This window comes from Notamacropus eugenii, chromosome 1, assembly GCF_028372415.1.
Source record: "Notamacropus eugenii isolate mMacEug1 chromosome 1, mMacEug1.pri_v2, whole genome shotgun sequence".
Lineage (NCBI taxonomy): Eukaryota > Metazoa > Chordata > Mammalia > Diprotodontia > Macropodidae > Notamacropus > Notamacropus eugenii.
In genome coordinates, this window is record NC_092872.1 from 344724029 (window position 1) to 344741830 (window position 17802).

Genomic DNA, 17802 nt, shown 5'->3' on the forward strand with positions numbered 1-17802 from the left:
ATTGCATGCATTAAAAAATGACTATTGCAAGAGGAAACAGAAATTTAATAATATTAGAAGATCAATCAAAAAGATAAAAAAAGGAATCAGACCAGAAAAAAATTACTTAAGTTGAAATCAGGGAAGGATTCTGGGAAGATAGTGGAATAAGGCAAGGAATTACCTGACTCTCCCAAATTTCCTCCATAAGCAATTTAAAATAATGCCTCAAAGTGATCTTTGAGCAGCAGAAATAATTAAAAGTTGGGATAAAGTAGCTGTCTGCTTAAGACAACTTGGGAGGAAGTTTGGAAAGACCTGACCTCCCCAGGTGGTAGTCTGGTCTGATCAAAGTGCAGATATATCTGGGCAGATACAGCTGAATCAACAAACAAGCCCTAGGGACAGCTGTTATGGGGGAGGGGGGGGCAGGGTAATCTCAACTTCAGGAACTTTAGCCTCATTGATCAGGGAAATATTGCTGTTGGCATGGGGTCCTTGTGTATGAAACAGACAGAGTCAGGCTATAGTGGTGGTCAAGGAGAAGTGAGCACACACCAGTGAGTACAGTTGCATAGGGGCAGCAAGGGTCCTGCTAACTGTGGTCACTTGCAGGAGAAGAGAATCCCTGTTTTGTTTTCCTGTGCAGAGGGGTGAGCTGAAGCTTGCAGCCATGGGAGAGACTGCAGGGAGTAAGAGCACTTACAGCGACAGGTGTTGCTGGGGGCCCTGGTTATGGCTGAGGGGTGGAGAGGAGTACCTGAGGTCAGGCCCCCCTAGATAGAGCTTACAAAAACAGAAGCCTGAAACATTATCCCCCACACCTTGGGACTAAAGCCCGACTCTAACACAAAGTTAAAAGCCAAGAAATAAGCCACTTGAAAAAATGAGTAAGCAAAAGAAAAAGAACCCAATCATAGATATTATCATGAAAGAGAGGATCTGGCTTCAAACTTAGAAGAACACAGTGAAGTTAAAACAGCTACTTCTACTTCAAAGAAAAAAGTAAAATGGTCCTTAGCCCAAAAAGAATTCTTGGAAAACGTTAAAAAGGACTTTAAAAATCAAATAAGAGAGGTTGAGGAAAAATATAAGAAAATCAAGAAAATTATGAAAAAGAACGTCAACAAAGTGGAAAAAGATTTAAGGAAGAAAATAACTCCTTAAAAATTGGAATTGGACAAGACTTCATAAGATACCAAGAAATAATAAAATAAAATCAAAAGAATGAAAAGAATGTAAAACATGTCATTAGAAGAACAACTGATCTAGAGAACAGATTAAGGAGAAGCAATATAAGAATTGTTGGACTACCTGAAAGTTATGATCAAAAAAAGAGACACTGTTTCAAGAAATTATTAAGGAAAATTGCCCTTAAGTTTTAAAACTAAAAGGTAAAGTAAAAATTGAAAAAAAAAAATCCACTGATCACTACCTGAAAGAGATAGATTCCGAAGATGAAAACTCACAGGAACATTATAGCTGAGTTTCAGAGGTCCCAGGGTAAGGAGAAAATACTACAAGCAACTAGGGGGAAAAAAACTTTAAATACTGTGCAGCTGTAGACAAGATAACACAAGAGTTAGCATCTCTTACATTAAAAGACTAAAGGGCATGGAACATTATATCTGAAAGTGCAAAGAAGCTGAGTTTGCAACCAAGAATACCTTACACAGCAAAGCCAAGTATAATCCTGCATGGTAAATAATAATTTTTTTAAAGAATATTCAATGAATTAAAGGAATTTCAGGTATTTGTAAGGAAAAGACCAGAACCAAATGGAAAATTTGACCTATAGGAAAAATATAAGAAGGTAAACATTAAAGACCAATTATAAGGGATTTAGTAAGGTCAAACTATTTACTCCCTATATGTGATTCTAAAAAATAAAATTGGCTAGAGAGAGGTAAAATGGAGCAATTATCTCATAGAAACAAGCATAAATGGAAGAACTGTTACAGTGGAGGCATGAGGGAGTGGAAGGCTGATAATAGTAGAACCTTAATCTCATGAGAACTGGTTTAAAGAGGGAATAACATCTAAGGAATAAGAAGGTAAGGGGAGAGAATAAGGAAGGGATTCTTAGAAGGAGTGAGGATTAGGGAGACTAGGGTTAGAAGTAAATTAGACTTTGAGGGAAGATAGGGTAAAAAGAGAGGGAGAGGATAAACAGGAGAAATAGGAAGGAGGGAAATACACAACTAGTAGTTATAACTTTGAATGTGAATGGGATGAATTCATCCATAAAATGGAAACAGAGCAGAATGGATTAAAAAACAGAAACAAATTTTAAAATGAGCAATACATAGAGTAAAAATAAAGGGCTGGAGTAGAGTTTATTATGCTTCAGCTAATGCACAAAAAGCAGAGGTAGCAATCATGATCCCAGACACAGTTAAAGCTAAAATAGATTTAATTAAAAGAGATAAACAGGGAAACAACAGTATAAGAGATATCACAGATAATGAAGTAATTTCAATACTAAACCTATATACACCAAATGCTATAGCATCCAAATTTTTAAAGGAAAATCTAAAGGTGGAAGTAGATAATAGAATTATAATAGTGGAGCACTTCAACCTTTCCCTCTCAGAACTAGATAGATCTAACCAAAAAATAAGTAAGAAAAAAGTCAGGGAGATGAATAGAATTTTAGTTATGATAGATATCTGAAGGGAACTGAATAGGAATAGAAAAGAATAAACCTTTTTCTAAAGTGGTATATGGTACTTTTACAAAAATTGACTATATATTAGAGATGAAAACCTTTTTGTTTTTTAAATGCAGAAAATCAGAAATATTAAATGGATCCTTTTCAAATCTTAATGTAATAAAAATTATATCCAATAAGGAATCATGGAAACACAGATTTAAAATTAATTGAAGGCTGAATAACCTAATCTTAAATAATGAGTGGGTTGAAGAACAAGTCATGGAAACAATAAATAATTTTATTAAAGAGAGTGAAATAATGAGACAACATACCAAAACTTAAGGGAAACAGCAAAAGCAGGAATCAAAAGAAAATTTATATCTCTGAATACTTATATCAGTAAAATAGACAAAAAGCAAACCAACGAATTGGGTACTCAATTTAAAAAAGTAGAAAAAGAATAAACTTAAAATCTCCAGCTAAACACTTAAGTTGGAAATCGTAAAAATTAAAGGTGAGATTAATAAAAATGAATGTTTAAAATCCATTGAATTAATAAATAAAACTAGGAGTTATTATGAAAAGACAATAAAAAGATAAACCATTGTTAATATGATTTTTAAAAAGAGAAGAGAACGAAGTTGCTAGTATGAAAAATGAAAAGAGCAAATATTCCACTAATGAGGATAAAATCAAAGTAATTATTAGGAGTTATTTTGCCGAATTATATGCCAATAAATTTAACAATTTAAGTGAAATGGAAGAATACTTACAAAACTATAAAGTGCCTGGATTAACAGAAGAGGAATTAGAATCCCTAAATAAATCTATTACAGAAAAAGAAATTGAACAGGCCGTAAATGAGCTTCCTAAAAAAAAAAAACATCAAGACCAGAAGAATTTACAAGTGAAGAGGTGAGGCCCCTCCCTGAATGGGCATTGCCTCATTTTTTAAGTAAGTACCTGAAAAGACTTTAGCCTAAAAGAGCAAGGGTCTCCCACTGCATCCTGGGCCATCTCCAGTCATCCTGATAAATATCAGGTCACTGCACCCAGATGGCTCTGGAGGAGAAAGTGAGGCTGGTGACCTTGCACAGCACTCCCTCACTTAAATCAAAGTAACTGCAAATCATGTCATCATTTCCCTGATGTCATAACCTCTTCAAAAATGAAGGACAAAAATAACAACCAAACATTTAAAGATCAACTAATTCCAATATTAAATAAATTCTTTTAAATAACAGGCAAAGGCGTCCTACTAAACTCCTTTTATAAAACAAATATGATGATGATTCCTAAACCAGGAAGAGCAAAAACAGAAAAAGAAAATTATAGACCAATGTCATTAATGAATATGGATGGAAAAATCCTAAATAAAATACCCTAGAGGTTTAACTAAAATGTTAGTTGAAATGATGTATAATTTTAGCAAAGTAGCAGTAAATAAAATAAACCCACATAAGTCATCAGCATTTCTATATGTCACCAACAAAGCCCTACAAAAAGGGAAAGTAAAAGATATCCCATTTAAAATAACTATAAACAGTATAAAACAGCTGGGAATATAGCTGTCAAGACAAACCCAGGAACTATATGAACATAATTATAAAACACTTTTTATACAAATAAAATCAAATATAAATTTGATTAGAGATTTAGAGAAATTAAGAGAAATATTAGTTGTTCATGGGTGAGTGAGCCAATATAATAAAAATGATAATTCTACTTAATGTAGTTACCCAATGCCATCCAAATTAAATTACCAAAATATTATTTTATTGAGCTAGAAAAAAATAGTAACAGAATTCATTTGGAAGAACAAAAGGTCAAGAATATCAAGGAATTATTGGGGGGAGGGGCAGTATGGGAATATAAAGGAAGGAGGTTTGGTAGCACTAGCTCTTAAACTTTATTATAAGGCAGTAATTATCAGAACTATCTGGTACTGGCTGAGAAATAGAAAGGTGGATCAGTGGAATAGAATAGACCTACAATACACAGTAGTAAACGATTATAGTAACCTTGTGTTTGACAATGTAAAAATTTAAGTTTGGGGGATAAGAATTCATTATTTGGTAAAAATTGTTGGGAAAACTGGAAAGCAGTCTGGTAGAAACTGGATATAGACCAATATCATGCACCATTCACCAAGATATGGTCAAAATGGATACATGATCTAGATTTAAAGGAAGATAGCATAAGAAAATCAGACTTATGGATAGGAGAAGAATTTAGAAATAAATAAGAAATGGAGAGAATTATAAAACATAAAATGAATAACTTGATTACATTAAATTTTAAAAGATTTGTACAAATAAATCCAATGTAGCCAAGATTAGAAGAAAAGCAGAAAATTGGGGGAAAATGTTATAGATAGTTTCTCAGATAAAGTTCTCATATCTTACATATATAGAGAACTTCATCAAATTTATAAGAATATGAGTCATTCCCCAGTTGGTAAATGGTCACAGGATATGAACAGGGAGTTTTTCAGTGAAGAAATCAAAACTGCATATAGTCATATAAAAAAATGCTCTAAATCATTATTGATTAGAAAAATACAAATTAAAACAACTAAGATGTCATATCACAATATCAGATTGGCTAAACTGATAGAAGGGGAAGATGACAAATGTTGAAGGAGTTGTGGAAAAATAGGGATACTAATACACTGTTGATAGAACTAATCCAACCATTTTGGAGAGCAATCTGGGATTATGCCAGAGAGTTAGAAAACTGTGTATATCCTTTCACCTAGCAATACCATTAGGTCTGTTTCCCAAGGTGATTAGGGAAAAAGGAAAAGAATCTATATGTTCTAAAATGTTTCTAGCAGCTCTCCTTCTGGTGGGAAAGAACTAGAAATTGAGGGGATGCCCATCGTTTGGGAATAGTTAAATGACTAATCAAGGTGTGGTATATGATTGTGATAGAATACTACTGTATGTAAGAAATGGTGAGCTGGTTAATTTCAGAAAGTATGGAAAGATTTGCATGGAATAATGAAGAGTGAAATAAGAGAATGTTGTATACGGTACACCAGTATAAATACTCAGATCAACTCCAAAGGATGTATGAAGGAAGACATTATCCACTTCCAGAGAAAGAACTGATGATAGAAGTATGCATAGCATGGCTTTACATATATTTATATATCCCTGTCAGATGGTGACCTGTAGGGTGGAGTGGGGTGGGAAAGGAGCAGGGAGGAGACAATTCTGAACTTCAAATGTAACAAAAACAAAGTTAAAATGCTCTGCAGCAAACCTGCAGCAAAAAATGGGTCAACATCTTCATTTCAATTACAATATTTCAATAAAATGATTTGAACCAAGTAATTAAATACCTTACTCCCTGCAACAAGCAGAAAATCTCCTTTGAATAGGCTTCATAGTCATTTATTATTTTTTATTTAATAACTTAGGATTGAGTTTTAAAAAACCAACAGAATCAACGGGTATCTGGAGAGAACAAAATGGAAAAGTAAGCAATATACTTTTTTATTCCAAGTGCTCATAGATCTTTCACAAAAAAAGTCACATGCAGAAATGCTCTTAACAAATAGAAAAAGGCAGAACATGAACAGGCAGTTTTCAAAGAAAGAAATACAAATTATGAATAGCCAGATGGAAAAAAATGTTCCACAATCAGTAATTAGGAAAATGTAAAGTAACTGAAATTCTGCCTCACACCCTTTAGATTGTCAGAAAAGACAAAAAAAGAAAATGACAAGTGTTGGAGGAACTATGGGGAAACAGGTACATTAATGCAGTGTTGATAGAGCTGTGAAGTAGTCCAGCTGTTGTGGAAATCAATTTATATCCAAAAAAAGTTATTAAAGTATGCATATTTTTTGACCCAGTAATACAACTACTAAATTTATGTCCCTAAGAGAGCAAAGAAAAAGGACCCATATGTACAAAAATATTTAAAGCACCACTTTTTTTAGTGGTACAGATCTGGAAACTAAGCGGGTACCCATCAATGGGGATGATTGAACAAGTTATAGTATTTGAGTATGATAAGATACTATTGTACAATAAGAAATTATGAAAGGGGTCATTTTTTAAAAGCCTCAGAAGACCTGTATGAACTTAGGCAAAGAATAAAGTGAGCAGAACCGATTCATATAATAGCAACATTGTAAACACAACCTTGAATGATTTATTTGATCGATGCAATGATTTTTCATGATTCTAGAGGACCGATGACCAAGCATGCTCCCCACCTCCTAGCAGACACCTGAGTGCCACCTATCGCCTGTGTGATGTAACTGCAGCAGTGCAGTGGAAGAAGCCACTGCTTGTCTTCCTCATCAACTGTTGTCTATGTTTTTAATTCAGTCCATATTTTCCTTGCAGGGTCAAGGTTCAGGCTGGAGAGGATGGGGCCCTCAAGAGCTTAATTTGAAAAGTAAATGTTTTATAAACGTTGTTGTAAATGTTTCATACCACTTTTGATGGTACAGGTTGAAGTACAAGTTACGCTTAGGCCTGGATGCTTCACCATTAGGTCAGTCACTGACCCAGAGACAGTGAGAAATCTCTAAGCTTTTGGAATAGCCAACAATAAAACCTCTCTAGGTTTCTATGTAAGTGTTCACAAAGCATGACCTTGATGTAGACTAGTTCATTTTGAGGTCTGCATTGAGGGTTTGTGTCTAAGAGTAGACTCAGGGGCAGCTAGATGATTCAGCAGATAGACTGCTGGGTCTGGAGTCAGGAAGACCCGAGTTCAGATATGACCTCAGACACTTTTACTAGCTGTGTAACCTGGGCAAATCACTTAACCTGGTTTGCTTCAGTTTCCTTGTCAGATGAAGAAGAAAATGGCAAATCACTCCAGTATATTTGCCAAGAAAACCCCAAATTGGGTCACAAAGAGTGGGACAGGCTTAGAACCCCCTAAGTTGGCCCAAACCACTACAGATGCTGTTATTACCCTTAGGGACCTGGCAACCCTCAGATTACATTTCAGATCTTCCTAAGGTCTGAGAGATAGAGAGGGTGAACTAGGGAAAATGGAAGGGAATAAGAGGGAAGGATGGAGATGAGGAAACAAACCTGTTGTCAGAAACAACCAGCTTTGGAGACCAGCAGAGTGTTCAAGACCAGCTCCTTCTTCTTAGATTGCTTGGTGATTTCTGTGGTAGGCTTGTTTTCTTTTTTCAGTTGCTTGTTGGGAGTTGGCAGTACTCCCTGTTAAGAACTTCAAATGGATAAAGGGCATGTGCTGATCCCTATCTTGGATGCTAGACTCTTTGATGAATGCCCTAAAAACCAGAAATTTAGCCCTTTCCTGAAAGGTCAAAGAAAGGCTGCTTTGTACTTTGTCTAAAGGCAGGGATTTGGGGGAGGAGGGCTGGAATCTTTTGCCTGATTTTGACCAAGAAGGAAAACTGTTGTTCTCCAAACCAAAAAGTAACTCTTTGTAACCCGGGAGGAGCAAGTATGGATTTTCTCTTTTTTGTTTGTTTGTTTGTTTTTTTTTCCTGAGGCTCATTGCTATGCTATTATGCAAGAGAAGAGGGAGAGAGAGAGAGGGCAGAAGAACATTCACTACTATCCTCTAGAGTGTTTCAGTACTGTGTTGTTTGAAAAAATAAACCCAATGTGCTGGTGGTTTTAATTCTACATTATATGTCCATGTGAGACGGGGCACATTGGATTGACTATGACATCAGGCACCCTAAGAATTTCCTGTATCTTCTTCCCACTTCTCTTTACCTCCCCCTCCCACAGTAACATATGGACACAAAGCAACATGAGGTGTACACCTGGGTACGTGCACATTTGCATATGTGTGTGAAAACAAAATCATGGGGACTGGAATCCTCGCTGAAGGTCTGCAACAGGTGGGATAATGGGGTACCTCTTAATAGAATGTACCAAGATGATGTTGATAAATTGTAAAAGTGAAGTCTTCCTTTGTTTCTTTTACAGTGGGACCTGGTCTGTGAGGATGACTGGAAAGCTCCACTAACTACTTCCTTATTTTTTGTGGGTGTGCTTGTCGGATCCTTTATTTCAGGACAGCTCTCAGACAAGTAAAGTATATCCACTCTACCAGCTCTGAAGCAATTAGCTATCCCTCTTGGCTGCTCAGTTGTGCTCAGTGTGAAGATGTCATACGGCAAGGCTTGCATGGCCTGCTTTGTTTGGGATGAGGTTTGTAGGGTGAAGAAGCTCTTAACCTCTCCTGTAGACTCCACTCCCTGGTGTCTTTTCTTTGTTTCCCTTTGACTGAGGAATATTTTCAAGTGAGGCTCAAATAATAAACGGGGAAGAAGTATTTTGAGTTGCTTCCTTAGGCCTGACAGTTCTGTTTTTAAAGGCTAGCTTTGTCTTCACCAGCAAGTTCCACTGTAAAGCTGGACAAATATCTAGCTCAGGAAATAAAAGTCCCTCAACCCCCTATTGATGATAAAAATCAAAATGTTTGTAGGTCCTGACCGTCCAAGGGGTATGTCTGTACAATCCAGTAGGGAATCGGTATTTTCTTTTGTCTATATAGTACCAAAATATCTGTGCCTGATTTTTATTTCTTCCCTTTCTTCCAAGGGTTGGTGGGAAGGGGAATGAAGTTGGGAGAAGTGGGTTGACTACAAACAGATAAAATAAAACAAAGGTCTAGAGATCTTCAAGTGGTATCAGAATTCTGTTTATATTGCAACCTTTGCATTCTCACAGAAGATAACCCACCTGACAAATGAAAGGTCCTAGCTATATGAGTTGCCTCTCGTAGCCAGAGACTGGATAATTGGTAGAGTACTGATTAGTGCTGGTGACATTTTTCCTCTACTATGCATCTAGTACCTATTTAGTATTTGTTGTAAGATAGTGTTGGTGTGGCCAAAGCCATCCTTTATATGAAATTGCCCTTACCTGAAAAAAATACTTAGAATATGTAGAAGAATGGCTTTGAGTAACTGTAAGTCTTTCCAAGTAAGGGATGTTAGGATCTTACAGGATAACTTTATGAAAAGTTCAGGCATGAAGTTTTTTTCTTACAGGAAGGGCTTCTGCTTGAGTGGCAATTATGTCTTAAAGTCTATAAAGTTATGGATCAGGATGATAAGGCTACATTATGCTTCTGTTGTCATTCATTTCAACTACTTTCCTCCTGGTTATTTGAGTTTTGAGGTTTTTTTCAGTAAAAAAATATAAAAAAGAAAAGCATTTTTTAGGTTGTAACATAAAGTTGAGGTTGTTTATAATTGTATAAATATTTTTATATTAATGAGAGTTACAGAAGAGAGCTGTGAATTTTTTCTCACAAAGGTATTCTGTAGGTTAACTTAGATGACTTCTGAGGTTTCTTCCAACTCCAAGATGCTGTGAAACCAGATATTTTTCACTAGAATTGGTTTCTTCCAGAGCATCATGCAAAGGTAAAGAAAGAGAAATTCCTCTCATCTTCTTTGACCAAGATTAAGTGAAGATGTTATTTGAAGATAGAGACAGTTTCTAAAATGTGGAATGTCCATGGACCTGCCATACCCGTGGCAGTCACTAATCAACAGGACACTCTCTCCTGACTTTGACTGGTCAAGGGATTTCCTGACTTCAGCCATAGCAGGGTCCAGAAGTACACCAAGCAACTAACTTGCAAATTTTGGGAATACAACCCATTCATCCATTGAGAGGTGGCATGGTACTAGATCTGGCAAAGGAACTGCATCCAAATCCCAGTACTACCACTTACTACTGCCTGCATCACCAGCCTTCTCTTGCCTCCTATGTAAAATAAGGGATTTGCACCAGATGACGTCTAAATTCCTTTCCGGCTCTAACTGTATGATCCTAATTCTCTAGAATATGTAGTAAGTTGTTAGTAAAGCAGTTCCAAGACCCAGACGAATAACTTTAAGGGCATCTTTAATTACCATCTTGAATGAACACTTTGTTCATGCAGGCCAATTTGTATGCAGGCCAAGGTTTAAGCTCTTTCTCTGCAAAATAAATAATCCCTAAGTTTAAAAATTATTTGAATCTGTTTTGGCAGAAACTTGAATCTGAATATCATATATGTATATGTACATATCATGTATATCTTTTTAAGGGAACAGTATAAGGACAGAAGATATAGTTTGATATTTAGTGCTGTTTTCTTGAAAGAAGTTTTAAGTATGTGTGTGTATTTTTTCCCCAAAACTTCCTTTTGCTACAGACTAAAAGTTTGCTTCTTTCATGTTGGCTTGCTAGGCTGCAGATCAATTCAAGGTTATCAGGGATTGTGTATCCAAGAGAGTGGGTTCCTTGGACCACTTTCTCTTTTCTGCTTTCCACCATTTTTTTGCTTCTTAGAATTTCTTGACTCGGAAGGACTAGGGAAGAGAAAACAGATGAAGACCAAACCAGTTTAGCTAGGTAGATAGGTTTTGTTAGGAGAGAAGAATGTTGTTCTTTTGACAAAGATTAAACAGATTTTGCTTTTTCCTTGCTGTCCCCATGCCTATACTTAATAGCTACGTGATTAGCTGTTACTTTTGCCCACTTCAGCTTGGTTCCAGATGATATTGTAGCTAAAGAAGGACTAAGAAAGAGTTTGGATTCAAAATGTTGTGGTTTTTATAAATCGAGTCTTTATTCAGTTGAAAGATATATGGGATGACAACTTGCAGCTTTGACTTCCACCTCACAGAGCAGATGAAAAAGAAGTGCCAAAGAAAGCTCTGTAATGATCTATGTAGATCAGTAAAGATCTGTAATCTTGAATTGACTGGAAGCCTAGCAGATCAACTCTAAAGAGGTAAACTCTTAGGTGGTCTGTTGGTAGTCCTGACAGAATGCCTCCTGTTGCAGATTTTAACACTGCCTTTCATACACATGACTCCACACACAGAAAGCAACTCCATAAAATAGCACATAACCACATTTATTTATTCCTAGGATCAAGCACTTTAGGCAAAACCAAATTTTTTTAAATGTGCTGTAGAGGGCAGAGCTACTTTCTTCTGGCTGGAATGGTAAGCCAGGCTTGGCCACAACCAGAAGTTGATTGCTGGTCTTTGCCTTTGCTGGAAACAGCTGTAATAAAAACCCTACAGAGTTATGGAGGGACAGGGTCCATTCAGTAGAGGTACAGTCCCAAACCTGTATTTTAGCAAATGAATGTAATTTTGAGGGTAGTCATATCTCTGGCAGCCAAGAGATAAAAAAAGGGATTATAGACTTAATTTTATGCTGTCATCATTCAGCACCTCATTCCTTCATATTAAAGGGAAACTGGGTGGAAGCAATGTAATGTTTTTGCCTCAAAGTGCATGAATTCCAATCCTTCTGAAAATGCCAAGAAAATTCCTGCTGCCTTCTCTGAAGCTTACAAAGCCATGGGTGAGGAACTGAAGAATTTAAAGGGCACAAACTGTGTTTTCCTCACTAGTGCCAATCAAAGCTAAGGCTTTCCAAGGGGGAAAAAGTGAAGTTTGAGAAATGAAATGAGAAGATAGTATTTGAGAATAAGATTCCATTTTCTGCACCATGATTTGAAGTTATAGGAATGATGGAATCTTGGCCAGTGATGGTATATTTGCTGAAAGCTAATAAAAAGGAAGAGGATTATCAATGAAAAGGATTAATAATCCACAAGACACAACAGGCTGGAAAAAGAGGCAATAATTTTAAAAATCACACCTCTACCTACTCGCAAAGATTATAAGGGATAATATAAATTGGAGAGCATAAATGCCAGAAGATGAGTCAGTATTATAGTCATTTGGGGAGTATCGTAAGATTGGTTGGGTTGCCACTTAGGACTGCAACATGGCTGAGGAAGGCTACGATACCCATTCAAAAAGAATATTTTAGAATAAAGGGGAGATGGAATAACATTGTTAAGAAGATATTCTTATGTAAGAAAATCCAAGAAGCGCAGTGGAGGGAGAAATAAAGATAATATCACAGTGGAAGGAGACGACAGATTTCCCAGCCTAAAGAATTCAGGGAATGGATCATAAGAATGGCATGGAGGTAGGCTATAATAGTAATCAGAAATTTGACCTATGTGCTTGAACTCATTGTCTACTAAATCAGAACAGCTAAGAAATTCTTAACTTGCCCTGTAAAAAGATGAGTCCCTACAAAAAGATCCTCCCTTCTGCTCCCCCTAACACCTCATGGGGCTTAGAAATAAGAAAAATCATCACCTCTACATTCCTCTACCCAGCCCTGGAATAATACACAGAAAGACCCTGGGAATGCTGTGGTGCTCTGTAAGCTCTTGGTGGGAAGGAGAAGGGGAGGAAAGCTCTCTAGGTATAAAGGTGGAATAGAGCACTGGATAGAGCCAAGGAATTGGAGTCAAGAAGACCTGAATCCAAATCTGGCCTCAGGTATTTACTAGCTGTGTGACCTTGTACAAATTAGTTAACTTCTCTCTGCCTTGGTTTCTTCATCTGTAAAATGAGGATAATAATAGCACTTATTTCTCAGGTTTGTTGTGAGGATTAAAGATATAAATGCCCTGAAAATTGAAATAGGCCAGATAGAAAACAACTCAATAAGTAACGAAATATTACAGCAATCAAAACATTAGGGGCAGGGGAAAAAATCCAATAAATTATATACCAAAAAAAACTGATAATACCCATAAAACACTTAGCACAGTGCCTGGCTCCTAATAAGGGGAAAAGAGAAGGGCCTGGTGCCCTTGGGCAAGACAGAGCCCCTAGGCAGGAGCAGCTCCACAGTCATTGAAGGAGGTCCCTAGTCTTAGATACCATACTCAGGACCTTACACATGCCATTCAGCAGGAGAGCCTGGCCCAAGCACAGAACCTCCAATCTAGGTATTAAGACTATTTGAGATGATCAAACTAAGGTTAACTCCAAATACCATGAGGAAACACCCTTATTTGAGAGATGCCAAATGGGTTGCCTCTGAAGAAAGCAGAAGCCTATAAAAACATCCAAGCAAAGCTTCAAAGAAAAATATATCCTGGCCATAAAGTTTACTGGAATAGTTGGAAGAAATGACAACCGTGGACTAGCCAGGGAGGAGAGAATGGCACGGAGAACTGGATACCTTTGAATGGCTGGTGGAAAAACTCATTCAAGAAATGAATGCCCTGAAAATGGAAATGGGTCAGAAAACAACAACTCAGCAAGAAAAGAAACATTACAACAAAATCAAAAGATTAGAGAAAAAATCTAATAAGTGGTATGTTAAAAAAAGAAAGAAAGCTGACCTGGAAAACAGATCAAGGACCAATAATCTAAGAATTATTGAAGTAGCTAAAATCTATAAATTTTGTGATAGATAAGGAAGATAAAGCCTAAATGCTCTGATATGTACCCTAGATTTTAGGAGAAGGGATTTTAGAATGCAAAGGGAGAGAAGATGAAACACATATATGTGTGTATATGTATGTGTGTAGACAGGTATTCCCTGCCCTAAATTTCTACTCAGGAAATATCATTATTGAAACCTGTGTGTTTAGGATTCTTTCAAGAATGAAACCTGGGGGCACTAATGATTTTGAAGGGAATAGCTCTGTAAAGAAACCAGTGCAGGTGTTCACGACACTTAGAGATGGACTTAGATTTCAAGAAGACATAGAGAACATAGACGATAAGAACAGGTAACTAAGAATGACTACAAACAAGAGGAATGGTGTTGTAAGAATAGTGTTAGAAGCACTAACACTGAGAAGCTGAAACAGCAATGAATGATTTACAAAATAAAAAGGCTTTTTAAAGCTCACGATGGAGGCAAGGAAGAACAAAGAAGGGTTAGGATGGCTGTTCATCAGAGTGGGGATGATGATGGATAACGGAGCTATTCAGCTCTTAATCTGCTTCTGTTTTTTCTAAGAAAGAACCTTCAAGTTGAGAAGGACAAAACAAAATTAGTTGTCAGGAAACTGAAACTATATCTGGCCTGCACAGCCTTTGACATGAGAGGTGCTTATGGCAGCCTGTGAAAAATGCAGAGGAAAACATCCTCCGTAGGTAGAGGAAATCCTTTGGCATGCCTCAAGCTGCCAGTGGGCTGTAGAGGCCTGCCCTAGTTAGCAAAGAGATGATAGGGAACACCTAGTTACCTTCAGTGTTCAAGTCACCAGGTATCAATGAACTTCATTCTAGGATACTCAAAGAACTGGCAGAGGTGACCAGTGAGCACTGTCAGTGAACTTAGAATAGTTGCCCTAAGGATAGGAGATGAGCCTCTGTCCAAATTATTGAAGAAAGGAAAAGGATGGATGAACTCTGTAATCCTAAAACTGATTAAATCCTTTGACAAAGCAAATCTGTTACTGAGACTTTATTGTCGATATGTCATTAAAAAGGACGTATAGATTCAAAATATTCGTGGCTGTTTTATTTACAGTTGTGGAAAAACTTGAAGCATCCTATAGATCCAATCCCTGGTAAGTGATTAAGTCAATTCATGGATCTTAGGGCATCATAAAATTTTAACTATAGAGAATACATGGAGATTTGGAATGAGTCAAACAAGATTGGCAGAGTGAGAACAGCACGCACCATAGCTACACATTCTCAGAGTAACTGTGATCTCATCAGTGTAGGTACTACTTTCCAGCAATATAGATTCGCAACACACTGGGCCTTCAAGTGAAGACATCTATTTTAAGTGCCACCAGTGCTAGCAGCTGATGATAGAAAGACACAAATTAAACAGCCCTGGCCTTCAAGGAGCTTGCAAGAAATTTGAAGAGACAAATGTATTAATAAGGGACATGTATGGGTAGGGGAAGTAGGATCTAGTCATTGAATTTCCCCTTGAAGGAAGAAACTAGGGAGGTCAGGGGAAGTAGATTACCAGCACGGGGTGGGGTGGGGAGGGGAACAACATGGAGACAAGGCATGGCATATCAAGTTCCCGAAACAGCCTGTAAGGCTGCTCATTTGGAGGACAGGGGAGTGAAGGAGAGTAGGTTGAATAGGTAAGTAGGAACCACTGTGAAAGGTTTTAAATGTCAAGCTAAGGACTTTGAATTTTATCCTGAAGTCAGGTTGGCACTGAAGATTTTTGAGCAGGGGACTGACAAATTCAGGCCTTTGCCTCAGGAAGATCATTCAGCAACTGCATGGAGGATGGATTAGAGAGGGAGAGACTTGAAGCAGAGAGAAGGTTTAGGAGGCTATTGGAAATTAGTCCAGGCAAAAGGCGACAGACATGAATTAGAATAATGGTTGTGTGAGTAGAGGGTTGGATGTGAGAAATGATGTAGGGGAAAAACAGGCACTGTCTTCTCTCCCTCAAGTTCTACCAGAGGAGCCCAGTAACTCTGCTGATGCTCCCTAATCTCCTTAAATCCTGTAACCTAAATCAGCCACACATGGGAGTGGTCACACCCTGAATTACCCAAAAGTGTTCTACTTCTTCAGTTAAAAACTCTGACATTCTTCTCCCTGAATATATATAACATCCTATCATTCCATCCTCTCCCTAGGCCTTAACTCTCCTAAACCTATTCTTTTCCCTCGTACTGTTAGATCCCTCTGCCTCTTAGTACTTTCTCAGGCTGTTACCCTGGTTGAACCTTCGCTTTTTCCCTTCCCAGCCTTGACCAGTTCAACTTCATACTTTTATCAACTCTAAAATCCCTTGCCCCTTTGTTTTATGGCCATTTTCTCTTGCCAAACCCCACTTCTCAATTATTTCCATCATCCATCTCTTCTATTCCTACTTAGAAAGAACCAAACTGATTGAAGTCACATAACAATGCTGATTAAGAACATTATATCCAACTTTAAGTGGACCCTCACTGTATCAAAGTAATCTTTTTATTCCTCCTAACAGATTTCCCTAATCTCATTCCCCACATAAGTATTTTTGAGACAGCTGGTGGTATAATGGCTAAGGCACTGGGCCTGCAGTCAGGAAAATGTGATTTCAAATCTGGACTCAGACAGATACGGTGTGACTCTAAGCAAGTCACTTAGCCTTGACTTGCCTCAGTTTCCTCAGCTGTAAAATGGAGATAATAAATAGCACTTACCTCAAAGGATCAAGTGAGATCATATTTATAAAAGCACTTTTTCACAGTTATTTGACCTTTTCCCTTCCCAAACCTCTCCTCCTATATTTCCCCCTCATCTCTTTTCCCTCCCTCCCTCCCTCCCTCTCTCCCTCTCTCCCTCTCTCCCTCTCTCCCTCTCTCCCTCTCTCCCTCTCTCTCTCTCTCTCTCTCTCTCTCTCTCTCTCTCTCTCTCTCTCTCTCTCTCTCTCTCTCTCTCTCTCTCTCTCTCTCTCGTGCACACGCACACACACACGCATGCTCTTTACTGTGAATCCCCTCTTCTCTCCTTTTCATCTCAAAACTCCTTGACATCATCCCCTGCTCTCTCCTCCTGTGCCTCCAAGACAAACCCTACAGCATGTGTCCTTGATCCTATCCTCCCATCTTCTCCAGCAGAGTGAAACCTCAGTCTCCTTAAGCCTCTAAGCCCCATCTCTCTCATATCCAGCCTCTCCCTATCTCCTGGTTTAATCAGTGATTAGAGGAAGGCATAGATGGCATGCTTATCAATTTTTCAGATGATGAGGAACTATCAGGGCAGATTGCTAATATACTGGATGACATTAGATCTACAAGATCTCAGCAGGCCAGAACAATGGATGAAATAAAATGATGATTTTAATATGTATGAATATAGTCTTAGCTTAGTTTTTAAAATTCAGCAATAGAAAGGATGTGGTTAGACAACAGTTATGTGGGGGGAAAAAAAATCCTCCAGGTTTTAGTGCACTGCAAGCAAGCTCAGGATGAGTTAGCCATGTGAAATAGCAGCTTTAAAAGACAGTGCCCTTGGGCCAAGCATGGGATCCTCATCCATGCATTAGCAGAGAATGGTACAACCAGATCACCTGGCATGTCTGCTTCCATGGCTTTCAGGAAGGGCATCATCCCCATAAAATGACTCTCTACTTCCTTTCAATAGGTGTGCTGTTCTCACGATGCTATTCCCTTGTCATTGTATTTTCTCTCCTTCTCTAAGATTTGGCCGGAAGAATGTTCTCTTTGTGACAATGGGAATGCAGACGGGATTTAGTCTTCTACAAGTCTTCTCAACAAACTATGAGATGTTCACAGTGCTGTTTGTCCTGGTGGGCATGGGGCAGATATCTAATTATGTGGCCGCTTTTGTTCTTGGTATGACAATCTCAGCTGAGCTAAGTACCTGTTGTGTGTCTTTTAAGTCC

General features: G+C 37.8%; 1 protein-coding gene and 1 long non-coding RNA gene across 4 annotated transcripts in view; one reads left to right on the plus strand and one right to left on the minus strand.

Moving 5' to 3' along the window:
* Positions 1 to 7864, minus strand: part of LOC140518141 (uncharacterized) — a 51012-nt gene extending 43148 nt beyond the window's left edge. The window contains exon 1 of the long non-coding RNA XR_011971837.1: positions 7696 to 7864. This is a non-coding gene — a long non-coding RNA (uncharacterized lncRNA). The remainder of the gene's footprint in view (positions 1 to 7695) is intronic.
* Positions 1 to 17802, plus strand: part of LOC140518139 (organic cation/carnitine transporter 2-like) — a 52594-nt gene that overhangs the window by 14507 nt on the left and 20285 nt on the right. For all 3 annotated transcript variants that reach the window (XR_011971835.1, XR_011971836.1, XM_072629996.1), the window contains exons 2-3: positions 8575 to 8678; positions 17598 to 17752. Coding sequence is in view for 1 of the 3 variants with exons in the window: in XM_072629996.1 (XP_072486097.1) it covers positions 8575 to 8678; positions 17598 to 17752 (259 nt within the window). In the remaining 2 variants the exon portion in view is untranslated. The remainder of the gene's footprint in view (positions 1 to 8574; positions 8679 to 17597; positions 17753 to 17802) is intronic.